We start from the raw sequence: 23,221 nt of genomic DNA, 5'->3' as shown, positions 1-23,221 counted from the left end.
ATGGTTTTACACACTACACTACACTGTACATTTTACATTAACAACATCAGAAAGAACATTCCAGCCCTGTGGACAAGTGACCTTGGATATATTTACATATTTTCAACTCTTTCTGTCTTTCCTGAGGTCACCAGTAACCTTATGATTTGCTATGAGCAAGCAGTTCCTTTCAATATGTTAAATATATATATAGTAATTAATTACTGGTCTTGATTCGTCCACAGCACTACCGAGGGCTTTCTCCCCTTTCCTGTTTTGTTGCATTTGGATTGCATTTAAATCAGAGAAAACTCAAAATCCTGGGTTAATCCTATTTGATTTAGGCATATTAGACAGAAGATACATTAGCCTCACTGCAAATGAACTCCCTGCTCTAAGGCAAAATGAAACATCTTGGGAAGGATAACTGAAATTGCTATGGGACTCAGGGTTATGGAATATTAAAGGGGTTGTACAGCCAAATACAGAAATGTACATATTGAAATAAAATGTATTTTTAAGCAACTTTCAGATATGTATAAATTAAACACTTAAATTAATAATTTTGAAGTTATTTGTAAGTTATCACAATCCAGACACCTCCAGATAAAGCCACAGTCTGCATGTGTTTCCACTTAGCAAATTAGCCAGTTGCTTTGGTCAGTGGTTTGAACCCCAAAGCTGATGGCAGTGTCAGACTGGAAACTTAAGGCATAGAAAACTAGAGACAGAGGGGACGATTAAGAGACATGACGTGTAGATATGAATCAACATGTAACTGTTTCATTATATTTAGTTCATATCATACATTTTTAATGTATCCCACCAGTCATTGTCCATGTGACAATCAACTGAACTATATTAAGCCATAATGGACTCTGTAACAAAAGGTAAGCTTCCTTCTCACATGCTCTACTTTGACCTATCACAGTGCAGTTTCCTAGCAGACAAAAGAATGGAGGGTAGGGTTGCCACCTGTCAGGTTTTCACCCGGACCATATTTCCAAATTAGGATAGCTGGACAGGACATTAAAGTTAATGGCATGGTGATCAGCTCTGCCTCAGACGTCACCTGCCCCCTGTCCAGAGTTGGGAAAATGAAAAAGGACAAATAAAAGTACCAAGGCAGTGGTTACTGGGCCCCAGGGCTGCCACCAGTAATCAAGAGGCCCCGTACAGCAACATTTTCTGGACCCCCTGGTCCCCGCCCACCACAGATTCTGCCTCCAAGCCACACCTCAGATCCCTCCCACACAGCAGTAAAAAGTCCACACCAGGTTAGGGCCCCCCTACAACTTCAATCATTGGTGGTCAGGGCCCCCCCTATAAATAAAAAATTGCACCAGGGCCCCCCATAAAAGTTTTTACAAAACCATTGGAGTTCAGGGCCTTCTACAAGTTTAAAAAAAACATTGATGGCAGGGGCCTATAGAGTATTAAAATAATACATTGGTGGCCAGGGGTTTTAAAAAAAAAAAAAAAAAAAACACGCGCACACACACACGAACTTGTGCCTTCAGGACTTCAACATTGTTAATTTCCGTAGCTTTGGGTCTCTTTGCCTTGCTAGGACCTCAACATCATCTATTTTCACCGCTTCAGGACATCAACTCTGTCTATTTTCGTGGCTTTGGGTTTTTTTGCCATTTCAGGACTTTAACTTCATCTATTTTCGTGACTTCGGGTCTTTTTGCAGCTTCAGGACTTTAACTTCATCTATTTTCGTGACTTCGGGTCTTTTTGCAGCTTCAGGACTTTAACTTCATCTATTTTCGTGATTTCGGGTCTTTTTGCAGCTTCAGGACTTCGGCTGTTCGGGACTTTAGGCGGCACAGCTTCAGCGTTGTCAAGGGGGCCGGGTCTTTCGAAAAGTACAGCACAGCCAGGCCCCCCTTAAGGCCAGGGCCCAGTACAAGAGTACCCCCTGTGCTCCCCTGATGGCGGCCCTGCTGGGCCCCACAGCAAAATTAACTTTTTGACCCTTAAACTTTGCTAATAAGGCAATAAATTAGTGTCCCACTGAGGCCCTTATACCTGCTGAGCCCCTGTACCAAACAGGAGGGAGAGACCCTTAAGAAGAGGAAAGTAGTACATAAAGGGTACGTTCGCTTATCAATACACATATCACTGGGGAGGTGCCAGGTGATAGTGCTGGGAGCCCCCAGGGATTATAATCACATTCCTCAGACCACCCCCCATTCCCATTTAGTGCTCCTGTTCGCTCCCTGTAGGTGTGCCATGTCTCCAACTTCTTGAGAGACAGAAGAAGATGGTTACTTGGCAGTCTGACAGTATTACTCTGGGCTGGCAGTTTTCAGCAAACTGGAGCACTGGCTTGGAAACTCAGGAAAGAGAGCACAATCACAGTGAGTGCCAACACTATCACCTGTACAAATTGCATGCAGGGAAAAAGCATTCCGTTATATTCCATGTTGCAGCAAATCAATCAGATAAGAAAATAATATTAATTCAATAATGTTGTACCACAGATACAAGTTTGATAAATGTAATAAATTTCCCTTAGTGTGTGTAAGTGTCAACATAATTTGTCAATGGCAGTGGCCATTCTCAGGTGGTTCCTGCAATGCTCAGCCGTAGCGCTTACCTTTGCTGAGAGGAGGGGGGTCGGTGGGGGGTGCATCACTAGTGTGGAGAGCTCAATTGCACTCTCTTGCACTAGAAAAGCTGAATTTCAGTTTAAAAATCAGAAATTCTGCTCTAAAAAGGTACCAGGAGCTGCTTTTTTGCTGCCCCTGGTAACATACTTGGTGCTGCCGGCTGAGGCGAGTTTTTTTAAGTTACCTCTTTGGCTCAGCACCCAGGTCAATGGACAAGCTTGGGCAGCATAGAGAGGAATGAATTTACATGACTAAGCACCAAACTGAAATGTTGCAAATCCAATGCATCTTCTTTTTGTCTGGAACTATTTTTTTAATCTATATTTTTATTCTTAACTGACACCCATAAACTTTGTAATAGGGACTTTGTAATAGGGATGCCTCTTATAGAACTGAATATATAAATGTGTGTGTGTGTGTGTGTATAGTGGCCTACAAACAAATGCCAGTTGTTTCTTCTATCATTGTACCTTAGGCAAGTATGCAGGGCATTACTGAATCTAATTATAAGCAGTTGTCATGACTCTGGATGCACAACTTGCTGCAAATTCCTGTGGCATCCCCAGTAAGAGCAGCATTAGATATTAGGAACTTGGCAATGTTAGCATTTTAAAAGTCGGAAAGTGTTGTTTGCAAATGCAACTTTGTGGTGGAAACAAATTCAGCTGTATCACAAAGATTATCTATACTTTCTTTTTCATAAAAGATTCCGTTGGCAGATTCCTAAACTCCTCAGAAAAATGCATCCTTGAGGATTTGCTGAGAGCTGATCAGCAACTGATCAAGAAACCCACACATGTAAAACGTATTTTCATCACATAGCTGGCACAATAGAAGAAAGAACACATACAGTATATAAACAAGAATTCTGTTACCTGATGTGAATAGCACAACATACAGTACAATAGTCTACTCTGGCTTCCAATGCATGCTTCAAGTAAATGTCTCTGTGGGATGTTCTCATACAGTTATATACAATACTTCAGCATGTGGTGGGTATTACATAAACAAATGCAGGTATAAAAAGTTGGAAGTGGGAAGAGCAGACCTGAGAGCAAAGAACATCCTTCTCTGTATATCTGCATTTATACAGTACAAGATCAGTGGTGCTATAGATGGACACAACTCATCATTATCTAACATTTATCCACAGAGGAAACATTGTAAAGGTGGCAGAGAAAGCTAAAGACTTGCATCCTTCTCCGAGCAGCAACTTTACTGAGGATTTCAGCATGATTAAGAAAAACCTACAAAGCCTGGTCAAAACTTCGGTGAGAAGAACATTGATTCCATGTGGTAAAACAGCACTAGCCGCAGTACAGGATCTGGTAGTGAAATAACACCAAAGTTGTGCCCTAAATATCCCTATCCGCATGGGGGCTTTCTCTGACACCACTTTGCAAGGGCAGTGTTTGCTGATTAGGAACTAAACATGCCCAGAAAGTGGCAATAGCAGTTTATAGCACATGGAGAATGGGCAGAGATGTGCTGTCATTAAGGAATCTGTGTAAAACAGTATTATATAAGTAGCCAGTGAGTTAGTCCAATAAACCAGGCATGAGAAATACACACAGAGTAAAGCTGGAAAATGTCAGTTTTCAAAATTGTATTCTCTTTTTTTATTGTAAGTTGCTTGATCTTAACAATATAAGTTAAAAAGAATTATCCAAGAATAACTGCAGGGATTTTGGGAGTTGTAGTGCCTAGTGTAACATATTTCTTAAAATATTCAGTGTATATTTAGCTGCAGCTCTTGGTACTAGCTGGGCTCTAGTTTGTACTGTATATATGTATACTGAATGGTTATCTGCCCTAAATGACTTGTGCATCAGGTTTAGTGACAGAAGCTCATATCTTAACACTGTAACATCAGTGATGTCCCATCTCCACATTTTATATGTCTATAGTGCTTGACAGTTAGTCGCACTGGGTTCCTTAAAATAGGTGCTGCAAGTGTTTTTTTCCCAGGAAGAGGAGACTTATAGAATACAGTGCAAGCTCTTGCCTGGTATGATCTTTACATGGAAGTGGGGTCAAAGCTACCCCTGCTGCTCCAATCCTCATCAACTCAGAACATCTGGGTCCACAATCAGTGTAGGCATGTGTGCGTATATGTGTTACACCTGCCCTTAAACCACATACACTGCTTAACTCTAGGCTCCCTTATACATATTAGAATGATACTAGGATACTAGGAGTGTTGATACCATGCAAAAAAGGTATTCATGCATGCTCCTTTGCAACTTATGACAAACACCTTTAGTCTGTACTTATGAATTATGTGCATATTTATGCATATACACTGGAAAACAGGAATCTTTGGCAGCCTGGCCTTGGGTTACCATCAATAGCTTCAACTGCAAAGTGATTGGCACCAATGCTGTTAACTGCCACCGTGGCATGCCAACATAAGTACGGTAAAGCTACAACTTGCACACAAATTACTCAAATATTGGTGCATCGTGCAGTGGATGCAACTTTGCATGGGCTTACAATTCCACTGGAATTGTAGTTAAAAACCACTGCATTGTGGGTTATAAAAAAACAAGGAGATTTGCACCTGTGTATATTGTGCACGAGCCATCATTACTCTAAGCAAAAATTCTTAAAAGCATAGAAGTTAGCAGACACAAGCAAGTAAAGTATGTGTAATGCTGACAAGGCCTGTGTTAGTGTGATGGTAATGGTACTATATGCTTTCCTTTAGGGCAGCACACACAACTTGCCATGTCCAACCAGCACTGACCACTCTTCCTGCTTAACAAGTGGCATTTTTATTACATTCCTGCTTCTCCAGATCATATGTTCAGTGTTTTATCTGTTATTCAGGTAAGTTCTATCCTGGGAGACTTGTGTGTATTTTAAGGTAAGAATCAGGAAAATGAAATTGCCAGTGCCAACATTTTCACCTAATTCCTATGGACATATTGGTGAAATATCATTAGCCTATTGAGTTACAATTGGCACGTGTGAATAAAGGCATAGTGGGTAGCTGCAACATGAAGTGAAAGTAAAGGTATTTATAGTTTAAGCCAAGAAATGAGCAAGAAAAAGCAGCAAGGAACAATAGTGACTGCTTAATAGAACTGTGGTCAGTAGTGATGAGGAGAAGGGAAGCAAACTATGCGATGAATGGTGGCTTAGGCATGTAGAGGGCCCTGAAAGATCAAGGTTAAAATGACATTCAACGGATGAAACATACCCTGCAACAGTCCATCTTTACACAGTTTTGGTGACCATGAGAACTCTAAATACTCTGTGTTGCAAGCATTCTCTATAAAGCTCTGCATAAGCTGTAACTGTAATAACTATGAATACCTTGTCATAAGTCCATTATAAGAAAATGCCCTATAGCTCTGCAGAAAACCCCTAAAGCACCCCTTTTGTTTCTTCTCACTGTATTATTATTACTTCTGGGCTCCAGAACAAGCTGTACCAAGTGCTAACTGTTCAGAAGAAAAACCTGCCAGAGCTGACATTAATGTATTCTTATTGCAGATGGTGTTATATATAAGGGTTCCATCTGGAGAAAGAAAAATAATCTCTCCTTGCTTCCATCAGCCCCCTGTATATATGGTTTCAGCATTAACCCATTCACATCACTGATGCATGCCATTTGTGACACTAAATAAGAAACCAGTTAAACAACCCCTGTTATTATTACTGATTAATTCAGCATTATATCAAGTGACAGATGGGGAAGAGAAATGGATGGTGCTACACTGCTTACGTTAACTGCATTTAAAGGGAAACTATATATTTATAATAAAATATAGAAATGGAATGTTAAGCATTAAATGCTAATACTTATTTCATAAACAAATGTAGTTTGTGTAGTTTCCCTATAGTCTGCTATTCCTTCATTTTCAGTTTATTCTGCTCAGAATCAGTGCTTCGGCTACACTGGGCACACTGCATCAGAAGGCATAGTTTTTGCAGCAGGGAAATTATCCTTTCTCCTAACCATATAGTAACCATAGAGTCAGTCTTTGTGGCTAAGTGCTGTTCAGATTTTGCTGTCCAAGTTTTCTTGAATGGAATTTCGGAAATAATATCATGTATGAATTTACCTGTTTAGCTTTGATTGTAGTCACTTGAGGGATTCTTACATTATTTCAGATTTTTTGCATTTTCTAGCGTTCTTTCTGGTCTGTAAATATTATATTTTTTAAACTTGATGTAAAGTCACATAAGGCAATCATCCACAAAGAGTAAGGGGTACTTGCTTGTACAAATAGTGAGGCAAATCGATCCAGTAATACAAATATGAAGGCAAAATAAATGTACTCACACATCAAAACTAATTTGAGGTAGGAAACAGACTAGGCTGGAGGTATAGTGTTACCAACATGCATGATACAGCAGTGTACTGGATCCCCAAAGTGGATTCCTTTCAGGACCAGAACACTAGCCTGGATACCTTTCCACTTCTATACACTAGGTGAGTATTGTTACCCACTTACCCCACCATATCTCTCCTTGGTGGAGAACAGAACTGTTCTTGAAAATAGACCAAATTCCAATCAAGTTCAACCCCTCCAAATGAACCCCAGTGCACATATATATACACACACACACACACACTCGTACCAACCTATGTATACACTCGCATATATCAAGTATAAATAATATAGCTATATAATATATAATCTATAAATATAATATCTATACTAATTGTAGATTTTAGTATCACAACAACTTATAATATTATGCTTGTCCAACCATCCAAGCCACTCTTAACAGGAATTAATCTATCCTTCTTAAACCATGTTCACAGGGGTTTCAGTGCTTCAATATATCTACGGGCTTTAAACTTCTCCAATACTAAGGTCTCCCTTTACCTCAAGCCCTCTGGCATATTAACTCCCTGCTTCATGTGGAGTCCTAAGAGGAAGATCTATGGGTCCCCTCCACTTTAATAGCCTAGGGAACCGGAAATATTCACAATACACCTAGACTGGGAATACCTCCTTCCCATAGGGTATAGGCCATGTCCATGGGACATCCTGAAATGTAGGGGAAGTTAACTCTTTCACATCCCCAAAATAAATATAATCTTATGAAAAGGAAATGCAAGCCAAGGATCAAGGGGGGGGGGAAATATAGACTGTTGTAGGGCCATTGAGAAAACACTTAGGGGTCTATTTATCATGCTGTGTAAAAAGTGGAGTGAAACATTACTAGTCATGTTGCTCATAGCAACCAATCAATCTTTGCTTTTTTTTTTCTAACTGTTAAAATCTAATTGCTGTTTGGTTGCTCTCGGCAACATCACTGGTAATACTTCACTCCGCTTTTTACAATGCATGATAAATATGCCCCTTTCTGTTCCTGAGCAGCCACTTGAGGCAATGTAAATGCCTAGACATGGCCTTTGCATATCCATTTAATGTGCAGTCAATGCGCCAATGATCCAGTGGCTATAGATATGGTTGTTTTGGCAGGAAATATAGAGATCTGGTAAATGTCTACCTTTGCCCCCTGTGAATATTTCAATGAAATTCAAAATTATAAAATGAATTTATACTATGAAAATCAACAATCACAATTAGATGTCAATAACTAAACAAGATGAGAAGAACAATGAATGAGTAATTGGTTGTCAGATGTTCAATAAACAAGGCTTTCAATAACAGGCAATTAAAGTTCCATTTTATGAAGCCTGTGCCAACAGCATTACACAATTGCAGCCAGAATACCCATGAATACCCATGACATAGTATATAAAGGAAGACATTTTACAATAGGCTAAACTCAACATATTAATCATATAAAATGGTAATGAGTATTATGGCAATGAAACAAGAAACAAATACACCAGAACAAAAAGAATTTCTCATCACTAGGCTGAGATTATATAAAGAAATAAGGATAAAAAGAATCGGCATAAGGAGGAGTTTCTTATTTTTACCTCTCACAGGTATTTCAACCTTTTCAGTACCTTTATCTAGGCTTTAAAAAGTCTTGCCCTTACTAAGATAGTAAAAAGTATCACTCCTGATAAAAAATTACAATTGCAAAGTACATGTGCCACATGTGTACCTAGCTGTAGTATTGCTCAACCAAGTATCCTTGCTTCCTTATAGGCTCTGTGAGAAGATGTACCCATTGGTCCTTCAAGTTAGGTACCTTCTTATAAGCCATAATTGACCAATAATTCTTACTTTTTTTCAGATATGTTGGAAAATACCAGAAAAAGTCTCCAATGTGAAAAAAAAACCTTGAACCTAATATCTTATTTTATGTTTGTTCAGCAGCAAAAAGGATTGTGGCACTAAGAAAGTTTATTGAAGGGTGAGTGTGAAGAACAGAAATTCAGACTTCATCAGAAGGCTCTTTGGCTCTATTAAATGCAAGCTGTCTAATTCTGAATATTCTGTAGTTAAAATAGTAAATGTAGCACACATGCAAACTGTAATTCTATCAGTTTTTTTAAATCTAGATTGTGGAAATTAAAAATATTTCATGTTAACAAAATAAACGGTTCCTACATTTATTTTGGCATACAACCCATTTTATACTTTGCTATGGGGGGAGGAGGCTTCATTTCTAGAGTAGTGACAGTATAGCTAAACACGTCAGTGCAATGCTTTGGTGAGATAAATCATCGCAAGGCTCTGACACTGCTTTTTCATTTCAAAGCTGCACCTAACAACATCCAAATAATATCAATCCTCACTGATATACTGTAATAGCAAATCCTACAGAAAACAACACACATTAAATCAGAACACTGGAACAGAAGAGCAAGGTGAAATTCTTGTTTTGGTGAGCCTAATGCTGGGCTACTCTCCTCCAGGTTGTACTGGGATTCAGGACCCCCACCAGCCCAATAAATAGTGCGTGTCTAATGAGTGCTGGTGTAAATTTGCAAGCAAAGTGGACCTACTCTAGCGCTACTTCACACCCTTACGCCAGGCGAAGTTGCGCTATGGCGAAAGGACGTAACTACGCTTATTCACTAACTTGCGCATTTTACTGAATGTTACCTCTTGCACTAGACTTTACTTCGCCAGGTCAGACCAGGCGAAGTTCAATACAATAGATAGAAGTTTGTCCAAAAATAGTTGACATTTTTTCTAAGTCCCAAAAAATGCTGGCGTCTTTTACTTTTTTAAGGGTGATAGTATAAAAAATAGAGTAATTTTTTTTTGGGGTACCCTCCTTCCCCCCTACATTTCCTAACATATGGCAACTCAACGATACAGTGGGCAAATGTGTAGGGCAATAGAACACCTTCATTTTATTTTTGAAAGGTTTCCTAGGCTTGTGTAATGTAGTTGCTGCAGCATATACGTCCATTATATTTTAACTTTGCGCCGTATGCAAATTAGGCATCTCTAGCGTAACTTCGATACCATTCGCTCCCTTAGCGCAAGTTCGCATTTTAGTGAATTTGCGTATCGCTGGCAAAACTACGCCTGGTGAAGTGCGGCGAAGCTGTCGCTGGAGCAACTTCGGATCTTAGTGAATTTGCCCCTATAATACATGTGTGCTGATCATAAAGCTATTGAATGCTAAATTTAGTAGCTACAAATGCAGATTTTAAATTATTCTAAATATTTTACTGTTATCTATATTGGTGTGTATAATTCTATACACACAGGAAACTCCTGGAATACAGTAGACAGGCACCTTCTTACCTATAATGCTCATGCTTTATCTAAGCCCAGTTCTTCTGGGGGTAGCAATACCAAGCTCATATAAAGTTTTTGAATAACAATTGTCCTTGTATTAATTGTGTACGGCACCCAGTAAACACAGAACAGAACTGCTTTCACCCAAAAATAGAAAGGCAGTTATGGCCTCTACATGTGTATCCCCAGACTGTGGTACTTACACTTTCCTGTTGTATCTCAAAAAAACAAATGTCAGACTTCTGCACAAATTCGGTACATATTTATCAAAATTTTTGTCACAGCCTGTTAATAAAATTCTGCAGTTCTCTATTCACTTGTATGAGATTTCTAGGGACATGTTTATAAAAGGGTGCCCCAGTCTTTGCTAAATATTCCCCAATGTGTTTAATATATACTTTATTTTTATTTATCTTTCCCTACCTGTCTTTTCTACATTACACTGCAGGGTAAGGAATAAAGCAGACACATTTAACAGCACAATTTAAACAAACAGAGTTCTGTCTTAAGGTCAAATTAAACATATTCTAAAGTCAAATTAAACATTTTCTGTTTATAACACATTTAAATGAGTATTTCTTTGCTGAAGGAGTAACATTTGGGGCTTATAAATAAAACATTAATGTGTATATAAAACTGAGATTTTGTGCAGTCGGTAAAGAAGCCCTGTGGATAGTAAGGATACTTCTATGAAAGCTGGTTCAAAGGCAGGCCCGGATTTGTGGAGAAGCCATCAAGGCCCAGGGCAGCAAAATTTGAGGGGGCGGCATGCTACCCAGCCACACCCACATTGGTTCAGAAACACTGGAGATGGGAAGGAGATACAATAGTTTTTTAAATTTCCCGTACGCCAATTGCCATTGCTCCAGTCCCAATAACGAAAATTTACGCGAATAAAAGGGAGGAGATGGGCAACCCACGACATCTGGTCTAGGGGCACCAGCTATGTAAATCCGGCCTTGGGGACAGGCTGGACTGCTCTACAAGAATCTAAGCTCAGCGATAGACCTGTGATCAGGTGCAACCCAAAGGGCTAAGGCACATGGAGCCTGTTCCTTTCCTCGGTTCCATTGATCTGCACTGAAAAGTTTGGCCCTAAAATGCCTGCTTTCGCATTTTCGGGCAGACCTTTGCTCCACTCTGCTGTGTGTGCTTGCAATCAAGTGGAAGCTGTACTATTCAGTGCAGAAGCCGTTGTTGCAGAAGTGTGTGGATCTGCTTCTCTGTCTGCAAAAAAACAAGCTGAGAGCAGCAGAGCCAACCCTCTGTGTGGATTTGATAACATGCTAAACTGCTCTAAAATCAGCAGATTATTTGCAAACACAACCCTGGTAGTCACAAGTCTTATGCTGTTTAACTTGTATGGCTGAAATTGGCAGAACATTGTTACGCTCTGATGACTAACTTCCTGCAGATGGTGATCTTCCAGCACACTAAATGAACTGCTTAGTCCTTACACAAGTACATTTAATGCACTAGCCTCTGGGGTATGATGCACTTACAAAAGTGTTTATTATTTTTTATTCAGATACACAGTCTGCCAAAGTATTATACTCAGAATAATCTGTCTACCACATGTGCTGGGGATAGGTTAAAAAAAAAATAATCCCATCTGGTATGAAGCATTAAAATATAGATTTAAAATGTAAAATACCAGTGAACTGGTGGTGGCAAGGACCTAATATAATTGGGGTATGGGGAAGCCACAGCTTAATGGGTATTAAACCCGTGAGTGAGTATATACCCTTTTAAGCCTTTTCTATAGCAGATCAATTGATCCTACTTATCAGTCTCCCCATTAGCATATAGTAATCTATTTGTGATTGCATTTGCTAACTACTGATTTAGATTGCAAGCTCTCTCCAGGTCTTCTTTGTTAAAACATAATAAAACCCTGTTTGTTATAAATTATGTTAACCATTTTAGTACAGGTATGGGATCACTTATACTGAAACCCGATATCCAGAGAACTTGGAAACAGTTTTCATATATTTACATATTTTAGCACTGTTGTAGTGTTTCCTTTGTCTGACTTATTCTATATTCTTACATATAGCAGTTAGCCAATAAAAGGAATCACAAAAATATTTATTTTTATTTTTCTGAACTATGTCTGAACACTTCTGATAACAGGGAACCTTGCCTCAGGCGGCACTTTATGAAGGCTGCCCCTCACATTTTTACTAGCACAATTTCTCTGGAAAACACCTTGCAATACCCCTCTGCTTGTGTAATTGTTTACATTTACGTTTTTTACGTTTTTTATTATGAAAACTATAGTGGATTGTTAATAAAAATGTTACAAATAGTCATCATTATGTATGTTTTTTCTTACTTTATACACTTTTAATTATGTGCTCCTTAGCCAAATGGATGTTTTACTTACACATAATGTCAATAGCATACAACTGTCAGTGCTGTAACAAGCTGGTTCTAGTGTAAGCCAGCAATCTGCAATACTGAACTGCCAAATATCAGGACTGAACTATTTGCAGCATGAAAAACAGTTGGTTTGAGGCAGCTCTATAATAAACCAGTTCAAAAATCTTAATTAAATAAAAGTACTAAACCCTAATTATGTTAACAGATTCATTAAACATTCAGAACAATATGGGTGCAAGCTTATATTTAAACCAGCTTCCTTTTAATCAATTACTAAAAGATACATTTTCAAAGAGGGTGCGAGTTCAAGATAACCACTACAACAAAAAGCAGCATAATGTGTCTATATTCTTCAAGAAAGGAATATCTTCCTGCTCAGGCCACTGAACTGCTGCTCATCACATCAGAAAGGTCTAATGTAAACTGAGTAGTAAAACAAAGATATGCAAGTCTCTTTATTATACTACTCTGTTTACATATGAGCAGTGGTTCAGTGGATAAACACCTCACTGATTTTAGAGTACACTGCTTAGAAACAGGGTTAGTGTCATAGTTAACAGTCTATTAAGCCACATGATTTAACTCTAATTAGACCTTGCGCCATTAGTAAGTCTCTGATGATTATGACCTTTAAGAATGTGGGTTTTTTTTGTTTTTTTTTTACTTCAGTTACTTGATGGGTGGGTTGGATATATCTTTATTTAAAGCAAATCATACTCTGTATGCAATTTTTGTATTTATCTGGATTCAAAAAAATGAAAATGGAAAAAATAGTTAATTCGATTACTAGGTCATGTAAAATGATTGTTAGCTTCTATAATGACCATAATTCTGTGAATTATTAAATATGCCCATTTAAAGGCAAGAAGCTTTACAGATGTATCTGTATAACAGCACACAGCTCAGGGTGTTAATTGTATCGCCTTCCAAATGTTCTTGAAATGTTTCACACTTATAACCTAACAGAGATTCAGTAGCACAGGTGCTAATGCAACGCCTTTAGGGCCTCTCAGCTCCAGTTAGCAATCTTAAATAAAGTGTCAGAGTTAACCCTTGCTGTGAGACCACCAGGATGTCAGTATACATGTAAACAATTCATGCTATGCTAGTAAAGAAGCCAGGATATGTGAGGGAGCAAATAATGGGGATTTGAAAGATTTGCAGCTAATGAAAATAGATGTTTCCTAAATGTGGGCTGTAGCTGAGATATGTGAACAGATTGGAAAGACTAAGTGACTTCGTGACAGCCAATGGGTTTGACGCTTCAAGCCAGACTCGGCAGAAGGGACTGATTGTGCAGTGAGTTCCTCCACTAGCTGTGACTACAGTGTATTCTTCCCTCCCTCCCAACTCACACACCAGGAGAGAGGAGCTTTATTGGGAACTGTCCAGTTCTGTGGTACTGAACTCAATGAAAAAGGAACTTACAAAGCGGTTAGTAGCTGGAGGCTGGAAATTTAGGATACACTGACTTTTGGAATTAGCAGCAAGAACAGGTTGTTGCTGAGAGGGAATCCCCAGTACTTGCGGAGCCAAAAATCTCTGTTTGGCAAAGCCTGAACTTCTGTTGTTGGGCTAAGACATTCAGTGAGTTTCTGAAGAGAACGGTTAAGCTCAGAGGAACACAGACTGGACCTCAACACTGTAACAGTCACAGCTTTCATCTAAAAGACATTTCCATTTCGGAAGGAAAGTTTTAAGAAGATATATTTTTGCAATATGGCATTTATGGTGAAGACAATGGTAGGTGGGCAGCTGAAGAACCTCACAGGAGGTCTTGGGGGAAAAGAGGAAAAAGGAGAAGGAGAAAAATCAGCAGCAGAAGCACAAGGGATGACAAGGGAGGAGTATGAAGAGTATCAAAAACAGCTACTTGAAGAAAAGTAAGTATTCAAATTTTCACTCCGTCACTTTGCACACTAGGTTAGTTATTCATTGGCAGATAGTTCCCACTTTGCTAATATTATTTTACAAACTTGGCAGCAAACTAAACTATAATGTCCTCTAGGCTGCCCCTTGACCTAAATTTCAATTAATAAGGAAGAGAGAATTTAAAAAGACCTGATTTTTCTGCGGGACCACAACTGACAGCCTTCCACTGCCTATGCAAAATAACAGTAAAACTCTGGGTGCAACGTGTACTATAGGAGGCTTACAATACGTACATAGATCCACGTGGTAATATAGGTAGATATTCTGCAGAGAGTGCTACTGGGAGACTGTGCAACAAATATACAAACATAATAAAGTAGTAACACGTTCAACGCTGATAGACATAAACTAAGTGAATTGTAAACATTACACCAACTGGAGCAGTGTAGTTGTATTAGGTGGCAACTTCATATTGTAAATAAGTATTGGAATGATCACAAAACATAAAAACCCTTTAGTCTAGACACAACTCTGGAGCATGCACCCAAATGAATTCTAAAACATGTTTATCTAGCGACAGCTATATGTCATTCTTAAACGTTTACAAAAAACAAGACCCTGACAAATACTGCCCTTACCACTCATAAATTTGAGGCCCTGCTGAACACGATAAAAAAAATTATATTACAAGCAGAATAAACAGCATTCAGACATTTACTGTGCCATTCATAATACTCAGCGAAGGATTCAAAAAAGGTTGCTAGCAGAAAATGGGTTAATCTCCTTAATTCTCATTTATGTGGATGCCTGCTAGCTTAATCCAGAGATCTGTACATTTCTATTTTATTGTCTCCAGTCGTAAACATTCCTAAACGTAATCCTCCCATCTGCCAGACACTATCCCCCTCCCCATTGTGTGTTCTCAACTCACTGCTGGATTATGTGAAGAAAACAGACATGGGGATCAGATGCATTACTTTACAGACTGGGGTGAACAGTGACTGGCAGGCCTGTAAAAAGAGGGATGTAAAAAAAAAGGAAAATAAACACAATCATAGTAATAATATTCAAAGACTACCTGCCAGAATGAAGCATTAATAAACAGAGAGCAAGGCAAGTAAAGCCAATAATAACACCAACTGACATATAATCCCATACAAAGATGTATTCAGTTATTATAGCACACAGAGAAATGTAATAACACCGTAACCAAACAATCCCAACATGTGATAACAATATTATTTCTGTGCATTTGTGAACTGGGAATTATGAAAAAGAATTGCATTGATAGATCAGAATGAACCAATTACGGTGGTCCAATAATGAGCAGAGGCATAGAATGAAACTAAAGCTTTAGGTAGTAACCTGCAGATAGGGCACAACCAATATTTCAGTTCCATGGTGATATACTTCTATTCACAAAAGCCTTAACTAGAGACTACTAAGCAAAGTATTGTAAACACAAATGAGGTGATCACTGTTCTAAAATGCCAGAATTGAGAGTATTAAAAAATAAAATAGAATGATGAAATGTAAGGAGGGAAACAATTCAGTGCTTTTACTGACAACTTGGGTAATATATTAAGATTCACAATGGACATATTTATGATGCTCACCATGAAGCAACTAATTCATATATTTCATTGAAAACCTTTCTAAAAACCAAGTCAATGTTTAAATTTCATAAATACAGAGATTTTGGAGATGAATTCCAAGATAACTAGATGATGTACTCCACAGCAATAGCTTTAAGCAACCAGAGTTATGCTTTCACTTAGCTTAAGATGCCCATACACTAATATCATATTCATAAAACATATCTAATATCATATATAGCCTGCACCACTCACTGGTTGAACTACAATCCCAGACATATAGCTCAAGGGAGGTAATTCTTGCTGTATCAAGAAAGCACAGCACACCAGGCAGATAATTAGGTCAGGAACCTTTTTGAGCAAATAATTAACCACTTCCATACATGCTTTGTATACTTCAGAGACAACCTATGATTAAATAAACCTATGTGCTTGTCCTTACTTGATACAGCTATTCACATAACATGCTTTAAAGCTTGACAAGGAGGATCATTGTAATAATAATTGAGCCCAAAAAAAAAAAGGATAACGCTGTGTTGTGAATGCAACTCTGTTTGTAGTTGAAAGGGGAGTAGGAATAAAACAATGGCCAGATGGAAAGTAATGGATTAAAAAAGAAAATGATTCTACAAGGTAAAAGAAGAGAAACAGCTGGTTATCATAAAATAATTATGATTTAATTAATAATGGGGAACAGCAAGAGGTTGAGAAAGTAAAGTGAACGAGAAACAGGAGCAGAATAAAACAAGTGTGGTGTGTAAAAATAATATGTGATAAGAGGGATGAAGCACAAACACCTCTTGATTAGGAAGCAAAGTGAGATATTTATGGTAAAAATATGAATTAATGAACACCAGCGCTTTCACATTAACATCATCTTAGGAGGGTGTTAAGAAGTCTCCTATCTGTGAGCTCCCACAAAGCACAATAAATAAGTTAAATATAATAGGGAGGGCAGATTAACTCCCCTTTCCCACAGTCTATAATCTTCCTCTTAGCAGCATTATTGCTGTTTGCTGTAAAGACCCCTAAGGAGCTTTTCCAAGCATACCTCTGCAAACGCAGTATATTAAATTAAAGGGTAGTCCGGGATTAAAGAATTTATTGTGTCAGGCCAAATGGATGGTATTTGCGAGATTTAATTGTGGTGAATCACCCTTGCTTGTCCAGGAAAGACTGGAACCACACGTCACTTGAGAAACAGTTACTATTATCAGGTCAATGTGCTCTGAGGTTAGGCAGCTTAATTAAGCTAGGAAGAATGTTTCTATGAGGCCATAGGGACAGACACTGTAACCTATTGAACCTCATTATCTGTAGGCGTATTCCCTGTGTCTGTTTGCAGTTCTCTTAAGTATGGCGAACAAGTAGTCAGCACAACGATTATCACTTATTTGTAGAGGTAGTGCACATCCTTCAATGGCCACTGTCCATTGGGATCACAAGTAAGAACGTATTTAGAACAGCACCACCAAATTTTATTTAAAAAGCCTTTATTAGTGCTTTAGGGCATCACAGCCTCTTGAAGCTCTCTTAAGGAATATGACTGAACTTAGAAGTCTGGAGAAAGTGGTGTAAAATGATTAAGAGCTACTTTGACATTATTTCTGGTTGATGAATACAACATAAATATATTTCACAGTGAACACGAATCCCTTGCACGCAAGGGAATCGTGTTCACTGTGAAGTCTCCCCAAGCTGTGGGTTTGAGGTGCTGCACCCAGACCAGAGTCGTGGATCGGTGAGTGACCTGTTAACATCATATGCTTACTGAACGGTGAAGTTGAATTTTAAACAATAGGTCTGGGGCAGCTGCACGCGGACCCCCTCACTCACATGGTGAGCGTTGCATGATTTATGCCCGTTTATCTTAAAGGGCTCGGAATGTAGTAGGGATGGAGCTCTCCCTAATTGGTATATTGGTTATTTTAGTTATACATATATTTCATACAAACATATTATCCTTAGTTTAAACTTACTCAGAAATCATGCTTTAACTGATCAAGATGGCTGTCAGAGTCAATAATTACATACTAGTCAGTATCATAACTTTCTCTGTGGGGAACGTATGCAGCCTCTCACCCGCTTTCAGCACAGTCCTATAAGCACAAGCAACAAAGAAATGAATGCACCCGACTGCATTAAAAAAAATCACTGCACAGGAACACCTGTTAAAATGAAAAATACTAAAAAGGATAAATGTTAGAAATCACTTGATATCCCTTTTATTTTATATAAAATATATTTTATTTATATTTTTTTTAAGGGAAAGGGATTTTAGGATAGGAAATATGTATTTTAGAATTCAAAGTTTTGATATTATTCGCCCCATCCAGGATGGAGAGGGATGCCTTGTACACGCAGCGCAAGGCGGAGAGAGCTACACTTCGAAGCCACTTCAGAGAAAAGTACCGCCTGCCCAAGGTAAATAACTGTCTACTAAGCAAATAGCCTACAGATAGGGAACTAAGGTACAGAGAAAGCACATCTGATTATGTTTAAATTGCCGGATCGAAAATTAATGGTATTAGTTTTTATTCTTGCTTAAAGGAAAACTAAACCCCCCAATGTGAAAAGCACCATCCACTACCCTCCATTGTGCTCCCTCCCTGCATTGTGCATTAGTGAAAAATGTGTCCCTGATTGTGAATCTCCTGTATCCTTGCGGAGTAGTGCAGTGGAGCTCAAGGGCACCATCTTCCACATCTTCGGTTTTCTCAGGATCCTCTTTCTTACCTTCAGCCATTGACAGAGTTTCTGGCACAAGCACAGTTGGTGCAAATATCGGACTGGCTCCAATATCTCAGTGTCACCAGTCCCTTCCTAAAGAAAACTGTTGAAAATGGCGCCCTTAAGCTCTGCTCAATTAGGGACATATTATATTGCACTATGGGGGGGGGGAGCAGGGAGGGGGCACTATGGAGGGTAGTGGATGGGGCTTTTCACATTAGAGGGGTTTAGTTCTCTTTTAAGGGTCTTTTCATGCTAGTAAATGGAGAGATTATTTCGATGGTTTCTTGCTAACAATGGTGCCCATAGTAAAATCACAAACACAGGTGCAGATGTATTTTGCAATATTAAAAGGTACATATATTCTTTTTGAATTATTCTTTAGAACACTAGCTCCCAAACTATGGGCTGGTTTTCACTGATGGAGTCCAAAGTCATGGAAGGCGTGGACAACCCTTCACCTTCAAACACTTTTCAGTTCAGTTAGTTTCAGATACTTCACCAGAAATAAAGAATTTTTCCAATTACTTCCTATTTGTGACTGTTCGTCTAATATTGAAGTGTAAAGTTTCATTTTTCACCTTTTAAACCAGTTTAAATTGATACATTTAGTTGATACATTTGTCATCTTTTTCCCTGCTGAGCAGAATCCCTGAGTATCATTAAAGAGGAACTCCGGCTTCCAAACCAAAATTTGATAAAGAGGCCCACATAACACAGAAACCCCTCATATATACATCACAGTTACCTGTTTATTCAAAAAGTAAGAATAAGTGCCATTTTCAATGCTGAAATCCAGCTGTTTAACAGTTCTTCTCTGTCTGCATCATTAGGGCTTAGGGAACTGTCAGAAACCATTGAAAATCATAAAAAGTCTGCATTTTTTTTTAAATGATGTATGTTGCAAAGTTGCTTGAAATTTACTTTTCAAAAAGCTTAAGTTATGTTTTTGTGGAGTTTCTCTTTAAAGGCAGCTGTTAGAATTGATACAATTGTTGTTAATATTCCAAGGATACTGCTGAGAAATGTATCAACTAATTGTTTCAACTAAATGAAGCAAATTGTAACAGTTCAGATGCTCCTAGATCACTGAGCTGCCAGGAACATTAAACTTTAGTTGTGGTAAAACAATAAAAAAATAAAAGATGGACAGCAATTGAAAAATGTATACTGAAGTATATTTAACAACCTCCTCATTACAGAAAATATAAATTATATAATGACTTGAAGGATGGCCATTTTCCCATACCTAATAAACAGGATAACATAACTAGAATCTACTCTAAGAGCCAGAGCTGTTGATTTTGTGATCTGTGGCAGGAAAGAGGGAAATATTTTTTTACTTGAAAAGGATAAGAAAGAATAATTTTATTAATCTTGTTGTAATAAAAAGCAAGCCTTACCAGTATGGTAAAACATATTTGTATATTACCTTGACTGTTTTAAATCAGAGTGTCCCTCTGTTCTTAGAGTGAAACTGATGATGCACAGATCCAGTTGGCTGGAGGAGATGTGGACCTACCTAAAGAACTGGCTAAAATGATTGAAGAGGACAATGAGGAAGAGGAGGGAAAATCATCTGTCATAGGACAGCTAACCAGCATCCAAAATCTTGACTTAGAATCAATCAAAGGAAAAGCACAGTCCACTCTGGATGACCTGAAGCAGTCAGCAGAGAAGTGTATAGTAATGTGACCTGTACTACTTGATTTAAACCAGCTAGCAGGCAGTCAGGACATTTAATATCACTTTCACTCCAACAGACCCAGTTCTGGTGACTGCCCAAAATACAAGCCAGCTAAGTAATACAGTTGGTGCCCAAATTCCAGCAAAAGTGTTAGTGACCCATTGATAAGAGCCCAACCCTGCATCCCCAGTCCAACATCTTTGGAATTCAAAAAAAGGCAGTTCAAGAGTCTGCAGTATAACGTTTGGCTACATGGAACAGTAATGACATGTTTAAAATATATATATAATCCTTTCTACAACTTTCGTGTTAAGAGGTGTAATGCTGAGTGTTAAGACTTTTGCTCACAAAACATATAGATCATTGTGAAGAACACAATCAGGATATACAAATGGAAAAGGGGCCAGTTCTAACTCAGGAAGGGAGAAAAATGGAAAGCACAAAACAGGTTAGAAGGCAAAACAAATTTTCTTACAGTGTGTGTGTATGTTTTATTATACATTGTATTAAACACTACTTTAAATATCAAATCCCATTTTGTAGAATTAAAAAATACTTTCTAGTTGTTGAAAGATCAGAATTTGCACAATGCAGAGAATTTCTATTGTTATGCTGAAAAAAAACACACACATATATTATACAATAGAGGGGGATAGTTCAGACCAAGCTTTGCTGCAATTTAGTGGAGGTGGAAACCCTTATTCCACAAGACTGAGAATGCACCACTAGTGTGGCTGGGTTTATGCTAGAAAAGCTTGAACATATACAGTAGGACGCAAAGGTTTGGGCACCGATTGGCAACTTTAGTTGATTTTGTAAGTGAAAGGTCGAAACCAACTACTGCAGGAATCACTGTGTTCAACAACATTTTTTTTGCAAGTCTTAATGCAGAGTTACATATTATTTCACAAACTCCAGAACACAAAAACAAGGAAAATAATAATTGTGGCATATGCTGTAGGACACCTTAATAAGTCACTGTATTACTATCACCCCCTTTGGTACAGATCACAGTAAACCTTTCAGTTCTTATTGTAGAGATTTTTTGACAACTCTTCCTTGCAGATAACTTCTAATGCTGACTTCTTCTGGGCCCCACTTGTGTGTTTAAGATCTACCTACAGAATTTTATGTTTATATCAGGGGACTGAGGGCCATTTCAAAGAATTCAGCTTGGTTTTCTTCAAGTGGCTCATTGTGGCGTTCAGGACCATTATCTTGTTGTTTTAGCTTCTGGACTAACTGTTTTACATTGGGATACAGAATTTGCTGATATTTAGTGAAATCCATTCTTCTATCTACACATGCAATGTATAATGGGTCCACTTCCAGGTTTAACAGTTGGCAAGGTGTTGTTTTGTTCCTTTTTTTCTCCAAATACTGTTCCTTTTTTCTCCTAACAAACCATTGTTTACTTCATCAGCCCACTGCATTGTTTACAAAAGGCCGCTGGCTTGTCTAAATTCTGTACCTCGATGTTGACACTTGTGATGAGCCACAGGTAAGGCTTCCTCCTAATGACTCTTCCATAATGGTTATGTATGGCTGCCAAACTGTCCTGCAGGTCCTCTGCAGTTATATGAAGGGTTTCCTTTCCCTTCTGGCTAGCATATGAGAAGTTGCCTCTGAAGATTTTCTTGGTCTTCCAGATCTTGCCTTTGCAGTTTCTCACAACTGTAATTTCTCAGTGCCATTATACACAGAGGAAACTACAAGCTGGAAGCATTTTGCAATATTTTTAAAGCATTACCTGCATTGTTAGCTTCTTTTACAGATCAGCACTCAGTTATTTAGAAGAACGCATGGTTATTGCATGTCCACCCATAGTTTGGTGTGTCAGAGATTTTATTAAATTCTGCAAATGTCAACAAATGACAACACCTAATGGCTATTAAGGTTAGGGACCTGCAGTAGTTGTTTACTACTTTTCACTTAAAAACTAGTTATGTAATTTGGAAAGGCGTGCCCAAAGTTTGTAACTCAACTGCATAATTATGGTATACATGATTAGATTAAAAGGGAACTAAATTTTCAAAAATGAAAATATAATATTAGCTTCAGCATGCTGAAATAAGAAACCTTCTAAATACAATTAATTAAAAATTATGTACAGTTTCTGAAATAATTATGTTTACATTATCTTTACTATTCCTCTCTCAGCATCTGTTTCTACTCATTCTGTCTTCATTCGGGAGTTGGGTGTCAGATGAATGATCCAATATATATTATAAGGGGGCTCCTTTTGCCTAGAAGATGTATCAGAGCTCACGATTAAAATCACCAGAAATCCTGTTTGCACTGGAATCAGTTATTTGAGTGAGCTCTAATACATCTGCTAGGAAAGGAAGCCCCCTTATAAGATATATTGGATCATTGATCTGACATTCAACTGCTGCATGAAGACAGAATGAAGAGAATCAGATGCTGAAAGAGTAATAGTGTATATAAACTTGATTATTTCAGAAACAATGCAGAATTTTTAATTAATTGTTTTTAGAAAGTTTCTTTAGTATGAGGAAGCTTATATTACATTTTCGCGATAGTTCCCCTTTAATGATGGGATTTTCAATTAAATAAAAAGCAGGTACTCAAAATGTAGGTCCTTAAATATCAATTTTTGTGAATAAACGCTTTAGGCTGATGCTCATGTACTAACATTTAAAAGCATGGCCAGGGCTGCTTCTGAAGAGATCTAAACTACAGACTGGATTCTCTCTTACT

The 23,221-nt window shown here is 38.2% G+C and overlaps 2 protein-coding genes across 3 annotated transcripts in view; both read left to right on the top strand.

Annotated features, from left to right (window-relative positions):
* The window catches only part of cplx3.L (complexin 3 L homeolog), a 28,047-nt gene extending 18,973 nt beyond the window's left edge, over positions 1-9,074 (top strand). Inside the window, exons 11-13 of one of the 2 annotated variants that reach the window (XM_041586693.1) lie at positions 3,751-3,868; positions 5,305-5,426; positions 8,855-9,074. In XM_041586693.1, coding sequence (XP_041442627.1) covers positions 3,751-3,868; positions 5,305-5,426; positions 8,855-8,888 — 274 coding nt within the window. In that variant the 3' untranslated portion in view covers positions 8,889-9,074. Of the gene's footprint in view, positions 1-3,750; positions 3,869-5,304; positions 5,427-8,851 lie in introns of both variants that reach the window. The other variant, XM_018252941.2, reaches the window with a different exon arrangement.
* Positions 9,075-13,747: 4,673 nt separating this feature from the next.
* On the top strand, positions 13,748-21,030 carry lman1l.L (lectin, mannose-binding, 1 like L homeolog). The gene is made up of 3 exons (XM_018252940.2): positions 13,748-14,499; positions 18,420-18,507; positions 20,284-21,030. Exons 1-3 carry the CDS (start codon positions 14,336-14,338, stop codon positions 20,506-20,508), a joined length of 477 nt encoding a protein of 158 aa, XP_018108429.1. The 5' UTR covers positions 13,748-14,335; the 3' UTR covers positions 20,509-21,030.
* The last annotated feature ends 2,191 nt before the right edge of the window (positions 21,031-23,221 follow it).

The sequence above is a fragment of the Xenopus laevis genome, chromosome 3L (genome assembly GCF_017654675.1).
Source record: "Xenopus laevis strain J_2021 chromosome 3L, Xenopus_laevis_v10.1, whole genome shotgun sequence".
Lineage (NCBI taxonomy): Eukaryota > Metazoa > Chordata > Amphibia > Anura > Pipidae > Xenopus > Xenopus laevis.
The sequence above is the reverse complement of the archived record's forward strand: the minus strand, read 5'-3'. Positions and strand labels throughout refer to the sequence as shown.

Coding starts and splice junctions, on each gene's coding strand:
- lman1l.L (XM_018252940.2), top strand. CDS start 14,336: ATGGCATTTATGGTGAAGACAATGGTAGGTGGGCAGCTGAAGAACCTC. Junction 14,500..18,419: donor AAACAGCTACTTGAAGAAAA/GTAAGTATTCAA, acceptor CGCCCCATCCAG/GATGGAGAGGGATGCCTTGT. Junction 18,508..20,283: donor AAAAGTACCGCCTGCCCAAG/GTAAATAACTGT, acceptor CTCTGTTCTTAG/AGTGAAACTGATGATGCACA.